The sequence below is a fragment of the Trichoplusia ni genome, chromosome 1 (genome assembly GCF_003590095.1).
Source record: "Trichoplusia ni isolate ovarian cell line Hi5 chromosome 1, tn1, whole genome shotgun sequence".
In the NCBI taxonomy this organism is placed as follows: Eukaryota; Metazoa; Arthropoda; class Insecta; order Lepidoptera; family Noctuidae; genus Trichoplusia; species Trichoplusia ni.
The window spans coordinates 15,640,472-15,662,249 of NC_039478.1; the positions used below are offsets into that span (position 1 = coordinate 15,640,472).

Sequence of the window (21,778 nt, forward strand, 5' to 3'; positions counted from 1 at the left end):
GCGATTACGGTTCCTGAGACAGACTAGTGACAAATGAACAGACGGAAACGCAGTAATTTGAATCCGTTGTTACCCTTTCGGTACGGAATCCTAAAAAAATATAGAATAAAGTTGTTAATTCATGTTATTACGTATTTACTGTTTCACGTTATCGCCTTTATTATGATTTATTGATGAATTAGGCCTTTGAATAAAGTGCCTTTTAAATATTTATGAGATTTTAAGCAATGAGCGATGGATATCGAGTGTTCAATTTCCCCTTTCGTTTTTATAATCAAACTGTTCGGTGATTGATTGTGATTTTTTAATTCGTTAAATGTATGTAAATACGACATTTTATTTATTTATTTGTTTCTTTTTAATTACAGATAAACCCAGAGAGGCAGTATTTAAGCAATAAATAAGAATGACTCTTGCAGTAAGGAATTCAATCCTTGTTTCGCAGCGGTATATTCAAGTCACATGCACAAAGCCACCCAGACTCAGGACAAGCATTCGCGGATCAATCAAATACTTGTCTTGCGCGGTGATAGAACCGGTGAAATGTGTTTTTGGCATGGTTACCTTGACCACCCTGCATCAGCGCAGTCAAAAGTCCAAAGTTAAGAATAAAAACAAGCCCTAACTTCTTGTCGTCAGTGTTATTCAGTAGACATAAATATTTAAATAAAAATAAATAACTAATATATTCGTAACATTTATCCCGTTTTCATGAACAGCTAGTGGTTATCCGACTCATTCGCTATTATTTTATTACTATCGACGGTTAATTACTCGGTTTACGAGGACGCTAATGTTTAACAGTGGACGTATATTCGTTAACATTATAATGTGTTGAATACTAATTGGATTTTAATTACAAATTACAATATGTTAAGCTTTCTCGCGTCGTCATTAGAGTATTTAATAAACAACATAAGGTTATAAATATCATTTTAAATAGATGATTAAATTATGATTGATTCTGTATAGACGGTCATTATTTTTCAGTGTTTTATAATGTGCCTGTGACATAAGGTTTGAACGTAACTAAAAAAAAAAATTGAAGATGAACTCGCCTCAATTAAGCACTTCAATTGGTTCGTCAACCGTTCTCAAATAAGTTAAATAATGCGTACTTTGTGCATAAAATGTACGATAAACAGTTTTCCTCCAAATTGTTGAGGTTTTTGTTCCTCCAAATGTAAAATTAATACACAATATATGTATGTTCAAGTCCAATCATTGATTCACAATATTCAAATGAATAAATTAAGTATAATTGAAAGTAATAATAAGTATTTACCGGTTTGAAATTTGGATCCAAAGAGTCCATCGTTGGCGGTGCACAGCGAAGACAGAAGCAGAATGATAAACCATTGATATCTGAAAAAGAAATAGAATATATTAGACACATCATGTGACACTGCTTTTTGGATGAGGAGCGATGGGATTTTTAGTTTAAAGTATTCAACCAGTTGTTTTTTTAACTGTTTTAAAAACGTGATGTCAATTTTGAAGCAGTTTTTATTCATCCGCCGAATTTCCTCTTCCGCCAGCATTCGTTCACTTTCTCTAAATAAAGCTGTCAATATTTGCCATTTGTTTTTCGTCAACGATTCCGAAACAAGCTGGTCATTAGTCTTCATGAATGTTTGGATCCTCAAATATTGGATGGTGGATATTCAGGACGTAAAATGTTCCAGTTTTTCAGTACAGTTCGTTCAATAAATAATCTGTCAAAAGGACCAATTCGCTTCTGGAAACAAACTTGGACGATTTAAGGAGCGTTGAATTTCCAATTAGATCCATTTAGACGTACATTCGAAACGCGAAGAAAAAGTGTGTATTTGCAATTCAAATCGCGTTTGAAACGGTTCGGCTGAAGAGAACCTTAATTGATACGAATATTGGCATTGAGTCGGATAGTTTACGTTTTTTTTTTAATTTAAATGTACCATCATTTAGGCAAAAAAACGTCACTGCGAAGAAATCAAGAACAAAAAGTTACCTTTCAAAAACAATACGACTCATTAAAGTGTTATAGTACAACTTCAGCGATATTTTAAATTAATGAATCAAATTAATGACTAACCTGCAATAAATAACCTAAATGATCATGCCTTTCGAAATGAAACAAAGAGCTATAAACGTAAATTATAATTACTACGCGCCGGTGTATCGCACATCATAAATTAATTTCTTTAGATTTCAACCCACGTGTGCCGCATGAATAGTAAGCTTCAAACAGAATTTCTATTGCAGAAGCTAGTAGACTTATAATCAAAAGTAAGTACTTAATGGCAATGATCTATTGCCACACCTATGCTTCCTTCAGTCGTTTCTTATAATTTGCGTGGGAACAGCATTAATCTATTCTCGACCCAAGTCACCGTAATTCAAGACATGTCGTTGTAATCATTACTTTATTTCTCAATCGAGTTTCGCAGGATTTGCAACGGACAATATTATAAGACATTAATTTGCAATTCAATTACACGATGATAATCTTTGACCTAGCATTTAATTCTATAATCAATACTTATCAAGTCGCAGAGGCACGATTTAAGCCCAATTACTGACTAAACTCAGTGGGATTTTGTGAGCTTATGACGCAGAATTGTTTCTTAAATGGAAGCGAGATGGCACACTACACTGCACGTAGCTTTGTCTCCTTTTTCACAACGGCCACAGTTCAGCGATAAAGTTTTATAGTAAGTGCTTTCCAAGTGACAGGTTGTATGCCAATTACAAATAGTGCTTTTATTGAAATTTATCTGTATTCGATTCAACGGTCAGTTAAGCCGACTTTACGATGTTCGCATTGATTTTCAAGCTAGTTCTACCAAATAAGGAGGATATAATAGTTCTTGATTGGATGCAAAATACTAAAGTTAATCTTGAACATATGCTGCATGCTATAAAATATTTTCATAAATATCGTAAACATGAAAATGAAAGTTATAAAAACGGTCGGTTGATATTTTGCCTCATTTCATAACAATTATAATATTTACGAACTTGAATTGCTGAGTATTGTATATAGGACATTACTTTGTGTATGTCAAAGGGCACATTTAAATTATGATTACATTCGCAGCCATGTTTTCAATCAACTCAATACCTGTTTAGTTATGCAGCTTAGCATAGCTTGAAGACTAACAAACATTTCTCTGACACGAAGGTTATGACTGAAGTCAGCTAAATGAAGTTTTAACAAACAAAACTAAATTAAACGAGTAGAGACAGTAGATCAAATAAAATTTTTGCTCGTATCCAATGAGACTGTGTTTCAAGTGAAGACAAACTTATTTGCTAAACAACAGACACTGCAAAAGGGATGACAATTTTTTTTTGCAGTGTCCTCCTTCTAGTTTTTTGTATAATATTGGATACGTATTTTTTAATTTGTCCCGCAAACATAAATTGACCAAATTACAGTGAATGAAACTTACGCGTGACGTCACGATTGAGTATAAATTTCACTCTATCGTTACGTCACAAGCCCCTCTCCTAAACTTTGAAGCAGATAATCTTTGTCAATTCTAGTTTTTCTGAAAAAGGAAAAAATACGTGTCTCATACTTTTCAATTATCTAACTGAGGGACTTATGAGATTCTTTCTTTTTATACCCAGTCATCATCCCTATTCGCGTATTAAAGCGAAAACAAAAGAAGACCTAGACATACACTTTTTAGGGTTTATGCTCACGAAACAATGTGCGTCTATCAAGTCCGTATATCAGATGGCTATGTAGATAAACTTACAATTACGGTATTCAAGTAGGGACCTAGTCTTATAAAGGTGAGTTGACAAACAATCAATCCACTCAGATGTCAAAAAGTAGTAAATTTTAAAAATATGAAATACCTATAATAGCATTGAACACAAAAAAGGTTTCAATCAATCTTGATGATAACAATAATTGGAAAAAAATACTTGCTCAATTTCGAACGTCTTTTCCGAATTCAAATCCGATTCGTACTTGACTACTACTTATACTAGTTATACATATTACTTCATGTTATTGTTTTCATTGAACTTAAAGTACTTTGTATGTGTGTGTTAATAAATGTGAGGCGAGTGCCCCCTTGAACTGAGCTTGAAGCACATAAAATCTAAATTTTATTAGCAGTACAAGTTGCATCGGATCGCCAGGAATTTAATATGACAAGTTTCACTGATGGAATTGCGCTTTCGAATTTGTTGTTGTTATCAAATAATAGTTTTTTGTTTTGTGATAGGGGTATGCGCAAATGGAGAATATTGCTTTGCGAATCACATAAATGAATGATAAAGGAGATTTTTTTATTAATTGAACTGGTTAAGTCAATAGAGAAGTGAATTTATTTTCATTATGACGTAGAAACTTTTAGCTATCTAACGGAAACTTTAGTCTAAGTATGATCGATGATTAAAACGAAAATACGTCACTGGTTTTATGTGAATGGGTGACCATTTTATTCTGATCAAAGACAATCGCTAAGTCATTATTTCTCTGATAACTAGCCTTGCTGTGGAATACTGCATTACCCAAACGTATTAATAAGCTGATACTTAACCGCTTATTAAGATAGATGTATATTGAGTGAGGTTAGTAGAAAAAAACATTAAATAACTAGGAGATATTTTAAATATTCCTTAACTAAAACAAAATGTCAACAAGCTCTCATCACCATAACTTAGGCAAACTGACATTCACTTTCCTATAATAGGTGTTTATAAGCTACTGTTAATAGAAACCGGTCAAGTGCGAGTCGCGACACAGATAGTCTTGTTCAAATAGGTAAAAGATAAATGAATCATTTGGATGTCAAATTAATAGTTGTTGATTGTCAATTGTCTATCACAGTTCATGAGGTAGTTGGCGGACGGACAGATGGACGGACAGTGGAGCCGTTTTACAATTTCGATACGGACCCCTAATAAAGTAATTCGTGGGAAGTGTCAGTTTGTTATTACATAAAGTGTATATTATTACAGGGACGTGAATCTCTCGAGTAATTACTTACAAGTCATTTGTAAGGTACGTAGGCGAGCAGCTGTGATAATTATGAGACGGATAGGAGTTTGTTTACCGACTTTTGGCCTTAGAATGGACAGTGTTTGGACAAATAGAGCTATGAATATGATAAACATGTGTTTGTACGTTTGAAGGTTTGTTTTTAAATTATTAAGTTCCTTCAGTTTTGTTCTAAAGATTAAATACTGTTTTCTAATCTCTGTGACGTCACTTGTTGGCTAAGGTGTAATGACAAATGACGTCACACGAGCTTATTACTTTACTATATAATTGCTCCCACTTCTATACGATTTACCAAATGACGTCACACGAGACTATCACTTTACTATTGCTGCCACTTCCATACGATTTACCACACTTGATCTGTTTTATCTGTGTTGTTTTTGTTTATAAATATTTTAAGAAATTTGCCTAAGTGACTTATTAGACAAAACTCTATATTTTTTTTTTTAAATCGGTACAAATGTGTAGAGCAGAACGAAACACGATATATTAGTTAACACGAGTTTGTAACGACAATTTGTAGCTATTAACCTAGTATGCAGAGATAGTTCCATGCGTGCTGCGCAACCCGCCATCAATGTATCGATAAATTAATTAATAACGCTGCTATCTCTATTATGCTTAGAAATGGTTGCTGTGACTTTTATTGACATCTTTAATTGCCGACCGGGTCACAACAGGCACGATTGAAAAAGGAAACGTAAAACGAGTCAGTAGAAGAAAGTATTTTATTGATTTTTATAATGCCAAAAACTATTATTTTTGGGTTGAGCGGAATTTTTATAGAAAAAAAAAACGATTTTATAACCGCATCCTTCTTTGCAGGTTAAAAATAAAAAAATGAGCTTAAGTTTCGTCGTGGTATGGCTAGCTCCAGATTGATACAGGTAGAAAGCCATAAAAAGACCAGCGGTAGATAAGAATATACCTGAGGTCGGGCTGTTTAAACTCATTCCTCAAGAAGGAGTCCAAAAAGACCAAGTCCTAGAATTCCCAGAGCCACGTAGAGCATGCGTAAGTGGTCAAGGCCCGGGGTGTTAGGATTGAAGTCTTTAAGGAATACCTATACTCACTTTTGATAGGAAAAAAAATAACCATCTCATTATCTACAAGCTGGACCACACCTACCTATAAACAATTACACCCACTTAATTCGATTTAAAGTCCAGAAAACTCCCACTTGTTTCCCATTTAGAATAGTGTACAAATTAGACCTCTGTCCGTCTCCCGTGATGGATTGGTCCTCGAGACTTTTGTTCCCCTCGTGATAATTAATTCGGACCATTTCCGTGATTCAAGGTCCATTCAGGACAGAATGGTCCCGTATCTCCGATGCTAGGACAGAACAATGCCATGATAACGAGATTAGGCCAATTCTGTTGTATTATGAACGTCCCGTCATTGTTTCGCTAAAGGGTTGTTTTGGGTGTACCCTTAGGATATCTGAGATGATGAATTTATTATGAATTCCATGCGAATACAGTTGTCTGAGCAAACACAATGCCACTATTACTATAGTTAAGGGACAACGGAATGCGCTGAATCATCAGAGGTACATGGAACTGGTATCAATTATACCGCACGAAAGCAGGGTATATATTTAATTTATATTTTTCCAAAACATCAATCTCGGAGACGACGTCTGAAAGATTCTAGAGATTTTCACATAGATACCGACATCATCAGCCCATATTCGTCCACTGCTCGACGTAGGCCTCCCCAATTGCACGTCATCGAGATATATCTTCGGCAGCTCGGATCCAGCTCCTACCAGCCATCTCGCGTAGATCTTAGGACGTCCTATACTGTTTGCCAATAGGAATAGTGGCATATTAGTTAGAAGCATGTCACTTGGGTCTTTGTACACGTATGGCCACCTTATAAATCTGTCTTACTTTGGTAGCCAGTGAGTTTCTGGTTAAAAACACAAAGCCTATGAAGAAAACTCAACTAATATAACACATTTCCATAAATCAATGCGATTCGATATAAACTCAAATCAATATAATTTTAACCACATTATACAAAATGTGAGAAATATGTTAATTATAAACTCAATGATTCTAAATCAAATTATGCCTTATCGAGATCAATTAAAATTTGTGTTAATATGCACTCAAATGCAATCAACAAAACGGTACTTTAGTTTTATCATATGCAAAGTCATTTAAATTCTAAATTTCATGTTTTACATAGTAAATTTAATATTCTAATTATAATTATTATTATTAGTTAACAAATTACCGAACTGTATTTATAAACGGAAATTGGTTGTATAAACTTGTTTTCTATTGGAATGTGTAATTATGCACATTTTAAATTATTCTGCAATAAGTCAATCAACTCAACTTATGACGGTCCACTGCTGGGCTCTCTCAAGTTGTACATGACCATTATAACCAGGTATTTTCAGGTCATTGATCTATTGGGCTGGAAGACGTCCTACCCAAGACATTAACATAAGAGGAAAGCCAAAATTTAAAAAAGTATCACTTGATTTAATATAAAATACTTTTTGTTCAACTGCAGCCCACTGATCCACTAGCTACAAAACATAAATGGTCCCATGGGAACGTATACATAATTATAATCTATCTGTGTACCAAGTTTCGTCTAAATACGTTCAGTGGTTTTTGCGTGAAAGAGGAACAAACATCCATACATACAAACTGTCACGTTTATAATATTAGTGTAATTACACTACTCCTACTTGTCATCAGATCCATTGGAAAATAATCCTTATCTAATAGTTAACAAATTGCATTATGCTTTGAATGACAAACTGGTGACCAATTAAGGTTTCATGCTCGTTACATTAGCTGATGAAAATATATGAAAATTGAACGTTAATCTTGACGTTGTGGATGATAAATTGTACCACACACATCCATTAATTTTCAGTAGATTATTGCATATTGATATTAACAAATAATATCAGTAGACGGTGGTTAAGTGACGTCGTCGATTAACTAATTATGGTTTTATTAAAAATATCTTTGTGAGGCTACCTGATGATAGACTATTCGTTGCTATTCTTTAGCATGTTTTTGGAGTTACTCAATCACATGCTTATTAAATATTAATTCACTGTAATTTGCTAGCCAGACGCAAATGTAAATGTTAAATGTCAAATATTCTAGATTTTTTTCTGGACAAAATCTGAGGAAGTCATCCACGATTACAAGGTTAATATGACATTAAACTTGACAGAAACTCGATCGTCATCACAAGAATAGCACATCGAAATAACAACCTGAAGGTATGGGCAGGCAAATGGGAGTCGTTATTGGAGTCATTTCCATTTAAATAAAATAAACATGTTTCACTTTAAATTTGAATGCTATATATACCCGACTTTTGTTATACATTTACTAGCACACAGAACACTAGTTAATAATTCTATCGACATCCACTTCACAGTGCGGTGGAAATAAGCACAAACACACAAACATTCGGACTATAATAATTGAAATTACTCAAACATTGAATGCAGCCCACTCAATGTCCATACAACGGTTCGTACTTGAAATATGTGAACATGGTTTACACTACTACAGATTATGTCAATTGTAGCGTCGGTAAATCAAATCGGTATCGATGTGAACAAACAATACGCTATCTGGGATGCGGCCATTAATTTTGCATGCGTGTGTCAATTGTTTTATAATTTTCCAATGAGTTTTTTTTTGCTATAATTTTTCGCTCTATTTTTTAGAGTCGTTTCATTATTTTTCAAAATAATTTTTTTAAAAATATCATGATAATTTATTTTCGCTCAAGATGACATTATTTTAATAGTTTTATAGTAATAACAAGGTATTGAACAATGACAGAAGATATTAGTATCTATTATAAAAACACATTTATGGTACCCAGTGATTTGTAATGGATTGAGTTTCTTGGTCGTTTAATGTTTGTTTTGCATGTTGTACCAGAACTAAAGTTATGACGGCAAACAAATTAACTTTGTAAGTAGCATCCATATTCGGCAAGAGACAAATGTATGGGTACGCTTTTTGGAAAATAAACACCATGAATTCGTACGAATTTCAAAATGTCAACATAAATACTACATCCCATGCTTGATGCTTGTCCCATATAGCCTGGTGGCAGACGAATGTACAGACGGACAGACAACAATGCCTTAATAATAGGGTGCCGTTTTCACCCTTTAGGTGCGGACCCTTAAGTAGAATTTACTTAAAAATCACAAAACAATCGCTGAACACATTTAACTAACTAATGCATTATATAACCGTTAAGTTATTGAACCTTCTTCGTCCAAGACTATCTAACCAATCAAATAATTTATCAAAGAGCAATAAAGAATGAACTCACGACCTTTTAAACCTTACACAATTCATATTCACAATCCGATCGCAAGTTGATTAGGTTTTTATACAATTTTATCGCAACACACGCTGTGTTGTACATAAAAATCATTAGCGCACTCACTTATTGTTATGAATTCCGTAACAAATCACTCAAAGAGTATAATGCAGTATTAATCGCCCTTAAGGTGAAAGTTCACGTTTTCGATTTGAGTACCTTTGTAACATTATTTATTATTATTGGCCCTACAGCAGTTACCATTGTGGATTATGGCCCTAATTCCCATCGACCTTTGCTAGACATGTAATTACGGTACGTTTACGAAAGGAATCACGTTATTGTTGTTTGAAGTGTGATTTTGAGGTTATAATGGTTTAATAGGACTGTTTTGTGTTAGAATCGCGAATTAAGTTACTTTATTTAACGAATTGATTCTAGTGGAGTCAAATAAGATGATCACTGTTTGCATGAAGTCTAGTATAAGTTATCGATTAATTAGAAAACAATGTTAATTTTTGTACGTAATTTTTAAGAATCTAGGTTGTTTTAGGCATCTAAATGTCTGGCGCTCCTTTCTGCTCAACATCTAAGCGGGAGGATTCATATGATGACTTACCATCTGAAAAGGGCAGATTGACTACCAAGTGGTCTATTTTATGTTTTTTGAAGTCCCTCCTTATGAAATAAAGGTTTGCATGCGTAAATTTTGTTCTTAATGTAGATGACGTTTGGTGTCAATTGTCAACCACAGTCTCAGAATACATTTACAAGTAGCTCTCTACAGCAATGTATGTACATGCACATAACTAGAATCATTTGTCCATTGAGCCGGGAACAATCGGCCAATTAACATAGTAATTCTGAATAAACTTTTCCGATTGATTTACAGCCATTTAACTAATCATTTGCGAACACACGTCGGTCATAAATTAACTTGGGACATGACCCGCTACTTCCAAACGTATTCACAGTCACGCATTGATGTTATCAGGGGGACTACCACGATCTCTTGATACGAGACTGTTGTAGTTGTGGGAAAGAGACAGCGCCATATATATTGTAGAGCGGCGTCTCGCTTCAACATTGGTTTTTGTCTTAGAAAATTGTGGTTGTAGGCGCATTATACTGAGACCTCGTTAAAATAAAATAACCGATAAATGGAGATTTATAGGGAGTATTTTTTTATTATATGCTACAGGTTTTTTGTAATGAATTGTATTGACGTTTGGTGATCGTTATAAACATACCCATTAAAAAAAATATTTACTTCAAAAATTTTAAAAAAATAGTCTTATTTATGAACTGACGTTTCGGTGGAGTCGCGAGTGGTCTTGATAAATACACGTGGATAAACTGCTCGCAAACGACAGTTATTATAATTACCTATTAGCCATATTCAAAACGCATAGTTTATCACTTTGTCAATTCAGTCGACTTAAACCCAACATTTGACAAGAAACAACATATTTTGCGTACAAATAATTCAAATATTATGTTTCGATCAAATAGATATTTCTAAGGTTTATTGTGAGAAATGTTCTGGGCTTGGCGCTAAATACGTGTGTCAAAAGGTCGTATAACGAGATCCTGGTTTATAGGTGCTTTGGTATGCGTACATTTGAATTGAAAACTATTTGTTGTTATAGGTTTAAAAGCCATATTGAAGTATTGTTAGGGTGTGGCCTTGTGAATAGCTGTATTAGATAATAGTTGAATGGAAAAAAGAGAGCTGATACAGAGTTTTTTATTGATAGAAGTGTAAGCGTGAGTAATGTGTGTTATATGAAAACGTTATAAATTTGTATTATTTTTGTCACAAAATGTTGTTTGAATGTCAACTACAATAATTCCTTTTGTTTTTAAAAGATTTTACTCAGGATTGACATTTGGAAAAGAGTGACATGACTGAATCTTGAGATTTGCCTAAAGAAAACTATTTAGGTTATTTGTCTACCTAACAAACAGAACAACAAGTTTATTTAATAAACTATTGCTGAGGCGATTAATTAAAAAAAAAAGTTTACCAAACATTCAAGTCACATGAATAAAAACACAGCATTACAGACATTAACAAGACTCAGAACAAATGTTCGTGGATATCACAAATACTTGTTCTCTACGGGGATCGAACCCACGGCATATCACGCACAAATATTTTGGCGTAGCAACCTATACCGCTGGGCTATTAATGTGCAGTCAAGATCAAGAATATTTTATTACGAGTTCACATAAACTGATCATAAGAGTCATAATCACTAGAGATCAGAAAAAATGTCTTCTCCAAATCTAAAATAGAAAAAAAAAAATACTATAAAAAAATCTTGTCGTTACAAATCGACAGCATTTACATAAAATAGTGTATAGCTATTAAGCTTAAACGTTTTCACACGTGTTTTTTGTTAAGTCTATTGTTACGATCGTCACGTACAACCCTAATAGCTGGCAGTTCATATTATTACGAGAGACAATGTCTGCTTTGCATTTACAACAGTCCTTAGGATTTAGTGCGTTTTGATATGGCAGTACCATGAGATAATACTGAGATGTATGGGGTACCACACATACCTTGCTGAACTGTTATGGTGTGGAGGGATAGTATTAAATACACTATATTGATGTATACGCTTGCTGTATGGGATGGTTCCATCGAACATCGAGATCCAAGATTGAGGTTTGGGGGACTGTTTTTTGGGAGGCTTTTGCCTAGTAGTATAGGGGGCTAGATAAAATCATATTGCTAAGTCCTCTAAATTTTAGGTGTCTGTTATAATTTCTTCTTTAAAGTACTAGGTTTTAAACAATTTGGCTTAGAACCAGGCCCGTTTGAAACTTTATTTGTTTCAAATTCTGTAGGTACCTAAATGACACTCCGCTCTAATATGCTCTATATAAATGCCTTTAGAATTTATATGCGTATTTTAAATCATCACAAGTTGCTACATCGGTGAAGGATGCCATCGTAAGAAATGACACCTGAGAATTTTTCAAGGGTATGTTCCGTTAAAACCATGCCGATGACCTACGGGTGTTTTAAATATTCCAGGGTTGTTGGTGTGTAGTATCCACCTTAAGAAAAGGAGATATTAACAATGGGAAGATTCCTGTATTTACATTTTAGTATTTACAATATGAGTATAGATACGTGGATATTTAGATTCATTCTCAGTTCAAACTCCGTGTTATTACTCCGTTGCTAATATTTGTATAACTTGACCGATATTTGTTTCACATCAGGATACTTGTATTTATTATTTGTACATGAATAACAACGGAATCTGTGCAGTATTGAATGTAAATCGTAAATTAAATGCTTCCGGGATAGTTTGAACCTACAGACCGACATTTACAGATGAGGTTTATATGCAGTTATATTATGTTACAATATTCATGCTATGTCTGTCTATCTGTCTCTGTATAAATATCTTGTATTTCCAAAACAAAATATTTGAAGTATATAAAATTGATAATGCCTTTTACGATACGGTGAAAATTTTCCTTAACTACCTTAACCGTCAAAATGCACGTTAAAAGTGGGCTTCTACTGACTAAAACACTTTAGTTTTTATGTTCTCCTTCATCAATAACTATCCGACAACACTTCATAATTCGTAGCGACTCGCTTCAGATAAATCCTATTATGCAATAGTGGCTGGTGAGAAGGCAAAAATAAAATAAATTGAGATTCCCAGAAAAAAATATTGCTTACTAAAACAATATCATCTTAATCGTTAACGCATACATAATAATATAATTATGATTAATTGAAATAAACAAATGTTGAAGGATGCCATTAATTTGTACCGCACCTTAAGTCTGATGCATAATGATAAGATGCACTGACATCATAATTGTTATTTATATTGTTTAATATATGCAGATAATTATGCAGTTAGTAATTATGTAAATTTGTCAATTATGACTTACAGTACGTACTCGTAATATAATTAAACCTTAAGTAGAGTCACACATTCATAATTTACCGTTTATACATATATTATACTAGCTGTTGCCCGCGACTTCGTCCGTGGTTAGAATTTTCCCCGTTTTTTCCACATTTTATCACATTGTATCTTCGCTCCTATTAGTCGCAGCGTGATGTTATATAGCCTATAGCCTTCCGTGATAATTGACCTATTCAACACAAAAATAATTTTTCAAATCGAAACAGTTGTTCCTGAGATTAGCGCGTTCAAACAAACAATCAAACAAACTCTTCAGCTTTATATATTAGTATAGAAGTATAGATTATCATGTACTGAAATTTGGATTTGTTATTCACTATGCCCTGGCTTACAGTTCGGATCTATTGTGTGTAGGTATATTAGGCAAACAGCAAACAGTTAAAACATTCGTTTACGTAACCTTTTAAAAATATCTGGATTTCATTTGTATTCACAAGAAACGACTTCAAGAAAGAAACACAGATCCTACAGAGGCGTTGTTGAGAATTTTTATCTAAAATGCGATGGTCATCTACCAGGGCTTGTTCACCCCCGTTATATTAGAGAACAAACATGAAGAATTCAACGTTTATGAAGAAGTTTTGCCTATTATTATGCTATAAGATGCTATGTGTAAACACATTGGCTATATAACTTTCAGTTTCTTATTTTAAAATACTTTAGACTGACCACTATCAACTAGTTTAAACTAGTTTAATCACTTTTTAGCAGTTGCAGTTTTATCTGAAATCACTTACTTTACTATTTTACCTCTGATTTTAAAAGGGTCATTTTAGTATTTTACCCGTTCCTCTAGAAAACAATGAATAACATTTTGGTACCGAGCAACTACAATCATTAGTATAACGATTTAAAACTGTCTTAAAATGCCTACTTAAATTCAATAGTTCTTGTTCCCCAGACACCCAACTCTAAAGTATCAAATAATTTACATCCCTTAAACTGCTCTATCTAATCAGAAGACAATAGCATCTATACCAATCAGGTCGTCTCAATACCAAATCCGGGCTAATTCCCTTCCAGTTGAGCCAATAAACATAGTGTTGCTGTCAATTACCCAAGAATTGATTGACGCTCGCTTAGACATACCGTCCAACATAACTTGCACATAACTTTGTAGATTGATTGAATTATTGCTGGTACGCAACTGGTGCATATTTTGTTTCGTGGCCACTAAAATGGAGTGTAGAATGATATGCCTAAAATTGATAGAAAAGGTTTAAAGAATTGCGTTGCTTGAACGGATACAGTTTTGAAAAATACAACTTAACTTCCCGTTGGTAATGAATGATTAAATAAATAAATAAAAATTACAACAACAGTATTTTGGGGCGACAATTTTTCCAAAATTAAATTGGGATTGAAGCTGTTTCATGTTTAGTTGGTCTAATATATCAATGATCTGATCAAGATCAGATTGAAAAGCTGTGAAGGCAGTTTAATGGCCACACAATTTATTATTGAGCAATAACCAAACATCGTACTAATAAGATCCTTTTCAATATAATTCTCGAAATACCATCCTTAATGCTCTCAAAATAGAGTATGTTTTTCTGTAGCCTGAGTATTTAGTACTTAGTAACAAATCGAAGTTAATTGGCTGCTGAATAGTGCTCATTATAAAATCATTTTTCCAAAGACTTGAATGGTCTTAATTGAGTGTTTCGTTTACTTAGAGAATTGAAGCTAGTTGTGTCGAATAAAGCACTCATTTGTTTACCTTTCTCAGTTCTTCATTAGGAAAGGGCTAAAGGGCCGGACACGATCAAACCTGTTTGGGTCAAACTTGTGGTTATTGGTTTGGCTCAGTTTGATGATGAGGTTGACGAGCGCATTTGATAAAATTTCAGTCCCTATCTCTGATGTAACTGACCAAAATTAACTTTGTTTGAAGCTCGTTAGCAAAGTAAGTAAAGTATTTAGTAATTGTGGCATTATTCCCACTGGTTTCAAACTTTAGTTTTTAAGGCTTAAGCTGGTTCAAACGGTTCCAAAAAAACGTAACGTTTGAACCAAACATGTTCGATCATTTCCATGGCCCTTAAGAAATTGCTTTACGAGAACATTTCACAATATTCTCGTAAAGTGTTTTGTTAATTTACTGTGTTTTGAAAGGCCGTGAGAATAACAATGATGTCAGCAGCTTTAATACCATAAATTAATACTTAATAGTGTGTAAATAATCCGGTGTCGCTTTCGCCTCTGTTTGTGAGCGGGTTTTATATAAAAACTCTTTTATATATTTCAATCGTTTCGAAACTAAGGTATTAAAACGCTTTTACAAAGGCAGTGAGTCCAATTATTTTATAGTTATAAAAAATGAAATATAGCTTGGCCAAGTCATTAAGTGACCGCTGCGGTTTGCGGGTTTTATTCCCGCATGGGACAATATTAAGTCTACGTGTTGCGTCTTTTGTTTTTAATTTAGTTTTTGCCTTTGACCCAATAAATATTGATAATGAGTATACCAATGGATCTATTTGTGGTTGTTCTAGAAATAATAGTAACAATAATGCTCTTCTCAAAAAAGTCTGTAGGTCTTGTCTGTAGTCTGTAGGCGTATAGTTCTCAAATAGAAGTTTTACGCAATTTCCTTTAACGTCATGAGATCAAGCTTATAGTACTAAACTGCAAGATCTAACAAAATTCAAAAGTAAATTCAGTTTCAACTTCATTTAACAATAACAATTGAATTGTCACCTAACAAGCAAAAGTATGTGAAGTTTACCTCAATTCACTAAGAGAGGTATTGAAGGATATGATTGCAGACAATGGGGCAGGTGAAACTATCAAGACCCATTTGCCTGCATGGATAGTGGTTGATGTCACCACGCCAAACCCACTGTGCGCGCCGTGTCGCGGGTTCGATCCCCGCATAGGACAAGTATTTGTGTGATCAACAAATGCTTGTTCTGAGTCCGGGTATTTTTGTGCATGTGAGTTTATGTTTGTAAACCCCCCGTGACACAAGGATTAAATTCCTTACTTTATGTAAAAAAAAAGTTACCAATAATTCGCCACTAATAAAAGAACCTCAATCTATCAATAATTCGAAGTTTTCTCACAAGTGGTAGAAGTTTAGTAGGGGACTATTAAAATTGTGCAACAGTCATTAGAAGCTAATGGACGATTAGTTAGCACTTACTACAGGTTATAGGTTTCTCATTAGTATTTACTTTATAGCCGTCTAATAGCACAGGAAACGAGTTATTATACAATCGATTCTCTTTACAAATTGATTTAGAATCAAGTTTTGTAATTTGATTAATGTATGTGTCTTGTATACGAGAACCTTTGTCAAAATTAGGGTTATATTTATGTCATTCTGCAGAAGTGTTGATAGTTAACTAAAAGAATAGCTAACAAAAGAGACCAAAAAAATATAGGGGCCCTAAACCTATTCCCATAAAGAGAAAATAGTTTCACATTTACGGATTAGCTATTCCAAATTCTTCACAATCTTCTATCAGAAACGTAAGCTGTCTCATTTTTTTGACTTTTATTTATCGTTGAAATCCCCTCTCGCTCCAAGGAATTTAATCGTTGTATCACGGGAGTCCATCCAAATAACATGCATCAGATACCCAGACTCGGATCAAGCTTTCGTATATTCCTCAAATTCTTGTCCTAGGCTAGGTCGTCGCATACAGTGAGTTTCGGCTGATGACTTATACTACCCGTCTATCCGTGCAGTCAAATTCATTGGGATGTAGTTTAAGAATGTCCAGTCAGCGTTCCGTTCCAATATCTGATAGTTATCTATAATTGGGTGGCAATGATGTAATTTTATTTCTAGAATTTCTCACGTTCAATCATTGAATACCGATTGTAATGATAATTGTAATTGGATAAGATTGATGCTATAGCTAGAATTATCGCTTTATTTCTTCACACGGTGTTGTGGAAATGTATGGTCTGTATTCACCTTTTGGGTGCTCAACCCAAATAGGTATCACAAATTATCAAGTGAAAATCTCACTTTTCATTAATTTAAAGTAAACATTGTTTATTTTAAAGTTGCAAGGTTTGACCCTATCTCCATCCTAAAGCAAAGGAAACTAACTTAAATGTTATTTTCAAATTCACGTTATAAAAAAAAAACAAAACCCCATTATAGATTAATAGCCCACAGAAATTAGATAGCCTACAAACAAGTTAAAGTAATGTCATTGCAAGCATGGAAGTGGTAGTGCTCTACGCTGTGTAGAGCTCTGTCATGCTTTATACCAGTAACAATATTACTCTATAGGCCTGTTTCACCATCGCCACATAAGTTCCTGATAAATTACTTGACAGATTTTTTCATACAAATAATGTCGAATTTTTCAATTTATCTGCCAGGTAGCGGCTAATTAGTGATTGTGAAACAGGCGCTAAGAGATGGCGGTAGTCACTCAGACCTCATTAAAAACGATCTCTATGAACAAAGACAAACGTCAAAACAAGGTATCGAAGTTCTTATAAATTATTCAACGGGACATTTCCAACAAACAGGGTAACAAAAAACAGGGAAATGTCACCTTTGCCTGTAGCACCCCAGGGAGCTATGTATGCAGGGTACTTGTCTCGAGACATTTGCGTAAAGTGTGACTATAAAAAAACGGTCAAGTGTGGAGTGTGCCTGGGAGCTGTGGTTTATATTCCAACCTTTATTTAGCTCAAGGAATATATTTTCAAGTTCCATATTTTTTGAAATTGTTTTGTTTTTCACTTTCACTTTGGCACAACTTTTTTTAATTATGTTTCGATTGAAATAAGCCAAACACTAAATATAAAATGAAGCACAATTAAATCTAATAAGAGGAAGTAATATGATACATTTAATAATTTTTAGCTTCTTTTTTCAATATTATATGACGTATAGATTTCACTATTTGACAGTTTGAAAATGTAAAGCTTACTCAAAATCTTATTCCGTGTGTCCTGCAATTCCTTTTTGGAACAATAAAGCACATGTCTAAAAACTGAAGAAATAAAATTCAAAACGTTTAGATACTCACAATTTGACGGTGTCAGAAACGTCCTTACGTTTGTAATTGACCGTAGCGAGAAGCAACGGAATAATTCACAAAGAGAAAATGGAATTTCAGCGTGTACCTGCAATCTTGTATCGCATGACTGGTCGCACTATGAGCCCCATAATTTGTATGATTTCCATGAGAAGAGGCCCACTGTGCAATGAAATAGTATCCGTTTTGCTGATGTAGGTATGGGACAAACGGCTTGTGTGCAGAAGAAGAGCAGTAGAAGTTAAATGGTAAAACGGCGTAAATAGAGGAATTCAAAATCAAAATCAAAAATTTTTATTTCAAATAGCCCGTTTCCCAGGGACTTTTAAAACTTTACATTACTGACTCTAGTTGCACGGTTCCAAACTTTCATTCTTATGGAGAAGAACCGGCAAGAAACTCCATAAGTTACTCTGTTTTCGGGGTTGGATAGAGAGCTTTTCTAAAATTTTGAATGTTTTAAGAGACAAAATAAAATTATTGACATGAACACCAAAAAACATACTGTCACCTCACCTCTTTAAACTCAATTTATCTTTTCCTCCATTTAAGCATTTTTTTTACAGTTATATCAATTTCAATCAGTCCGGCAAAATGAAACATAAACAACATGGTGTACCTACTCCAGTTGAGGCCAACTGGAGTAGGTACACCATTTCACTCACACGGTTCATGAGATCGCCTCTTGAATGACCGACGGACAGACAGTAGTGCCTCAGTGATACAATTCTCGACATTTGAACTTAGCCCTTAAAGTATTTATATATAATATCAGCTGCAAAACTCTCAAAAGAATAAAATTGTTTAAATTAATTACGCTAAACAAAAAACAACTTCTTATAATTCCTCCCGTAACAAAATCCACATAGCGCAGTCTACCTCGTGTACTATACAACTTACTATTATATTAAAACCATTTCAGTAGAACTGGTTCCACATTTTCTTGGCATTCTGCAAACTTCAGCGTAAATACCAGATAAGCCAACGCATTACCCGTTCATTTCTCGCTCGGATTCAAGTCAAGCACACACGTGCACCGATTTCACGTAAATGACGCAAAATACGCACGAAAGCATTGTATCATTGATTAAAATCTTTTGTTAACTTAAATAGTGAACGGATTAATCTTTTTATATGATTTACGGAACGTTTATTGACTATATTACATTTATTAATGACTAGCTGCTGCACGCGACTCCACCCGCGTGGACTTCAGTTTGTAGAGCACGGTGGTTCCCGTTTTTGTGGACATGCCGGGATAAAATGAAGCCTTAAATCCCACTTCCTTAAAATTTAAAATCAAATGTAAATTACAAATATTAATTAAAAGCTAGATTATAAATGTATATATCCTTTCACAGACTCGGAACAATTTGTGTACCATTACTATTTGTTCTGTAGTTTTGGCGTAAAAGCGAGTCAGACAGACACGGATACTTTTGCATTTATAATATTAGTATGGATTTTAAATTACGCAAGCAACATTTTGACGAGATCCTCTCGGGAACATAATGAATGGTCCGACTTTTATGTTAATTTTTATGCCATTCATAACACAAAGGCGAGTGGATGATAATTTACGCGGCCAACAAAAACGTACCGTAATATGATTTTAAAGTGAAAAGTGAACGACGTGTTAAAAATTATACGGGAAAACAAATGAAGATCGGGATGGGTAACATAATTTATTCTTTATAGCCTTGTTAAGTGGAAGTCAGTAATTATTCACATTGTAACAGTGGTGTTACAGAAATTCCTGTTTGTGTGAATATGACAGACTATTCACACAAATAGCAACACTTAAAATGTCGCTCCCGCATTAAATATGCAGAAGTTTTTTTAAAGATTCATTGGTATTTAATTATTGCCATAAAGAAAGTTTTTCATTTCCATGTGCATGTTAATTTGCGTATTTTTGGTATTTACAGAAAAAAAATACAGACCAGTTTTATTAAAAAACGGAAGCCGGCCAAGTGCGAGTCTAACTCGTGACTATTTAGCATTTCTTGCGAAATGGGCTAAAATAAACAAATTGGCAGGGTGTCAAAAAAAAGTGCGAAACCACCCTTAAATAAATTCGTCACCCAAAAACAGATTTATGAAAAGCAAGCAGAAATTCTAGCTATCATGGTTCATGAGATAACAGCCTTGGGACTGACAAACGTTTTCGTTGTACCCCTTGGATAAGGAACAGTTCAAAAATATTTATCAAAAAAACCTAAAATACCTATCCATCCTTCTTCAACAACTTATTTGTTTCCAGTTGTCTTATTGCTGTACAACAAAGAATTCAAATAACATTTTATACTACAAACGATCCCATCCTTTAGCAAAATACCTTCGTTTATCGAGACGTCTTCATCTGAACAACGGAAGTTCTTACAAGAATATTAAACTTCATTTTCAAAGCATTGGGTGCAGTACAATACTGATTGTTAACAGCAAACGTTTTTGAGTAAGAACCTCATTTTTATGCACACAATACTTGCATACCGATGCCAAAAAACAAAGTCAGTGCGAGTCGACTCTTGTGTTGTGGGTACCGCGGCACGAAAAATAATGGAATTTATATGTTGTACTGATAAATTAATTATTCTTAACAAATATCTTAAAGGTTAATCATTTTAGGTTAGTAGAGTTTCTTGGTTTATTTTAGGTACAGTTTTTAAGTTTAAAAGTAGTTTTTTAGTAAATTACCACGTTATGACAGCATTGGATTTAAAAAAAAAATACAGTGCTAACAAACAAGCTATTTTAAAACCTTTAAGATTTGGTTTGACTTCAAATTTAATAAATATTTTTTTTTGAAAAATCATCTTACGTACATTTGCACAAAAAATGTGTTTTTGACAATAATAAGATCGATTACGGATTACGGAACCCTAAAAAGGAATAAAAATACTTCAAGGCATTGTTCGTAAAACATTGCCTTGTCTTAATTTTGTAATGGTTGACGTGTCGGGTACAAATATGAATAAGTTCATAAACATTTTGAATACTAAATTGACTTGTTCTTGGGTGTTACTGTTTTAAAATCTGGTCGGGAAGGTACGTTCTTATTTAATTTTATTGTTCTTTGAATCATGTTTCGTTGGTGGCATATAAGAATGGTTTTAATATTTTTTTTATACTTCAGTATTTCTTCGTTAAGATTCCGAAACCAAAATAAAGACAACAAATAACAATTATTATTGATTGGGTACACATTATAATAATCATAACTTGTCAGTTTTATTTTAAGTTGTATTTGTTCCGTTATTTGAGGTACCTATACTAATTTTACTTATTGAAAAAAAAGCTCAAAGTTTATAACACATGATATCGCTGTGTCAATGTCAATTTGGTACATAAAAAGGCGTTAATTTAAGCATTCCTGATATAAACACTTTCCATTCTATACAAACAGAAGAACTAATTATTTTAAAGGAAAATTTCATCTCGAAAATAGCTTAACCTAATTTGAAATCATT

At 33.8% G+C, this 21,778-nt stretch overlaps 1 protein-coding gene across 1 annotated transcript in view; it reads right to left on the reverse strand.

Annotated features, from left to right (window-relative positions):
* Positions 1-2,857, reverse strand: part of LOC113497191 (collagen alpha-1(XVIII) chain-like) — a 77,751-nt gene extending 74,894 nt beyond the window's left edge. Inside the window, exon 1 of the mRNA XM_026876617.1 lies at positions 1,286-2,857. Coding sequence (XP_026732418.1) covers positions 1,286-1,628 — 343 coding nt within the window. The 5' untranslated portion in view covers positions 1,629-2,857. The remainder of the gene's footprint in view (positions 1-1,285) is intronic.
* Between the last annotated feature and the right edge of the window lie 18,921 nt (positions 2,858-21,778).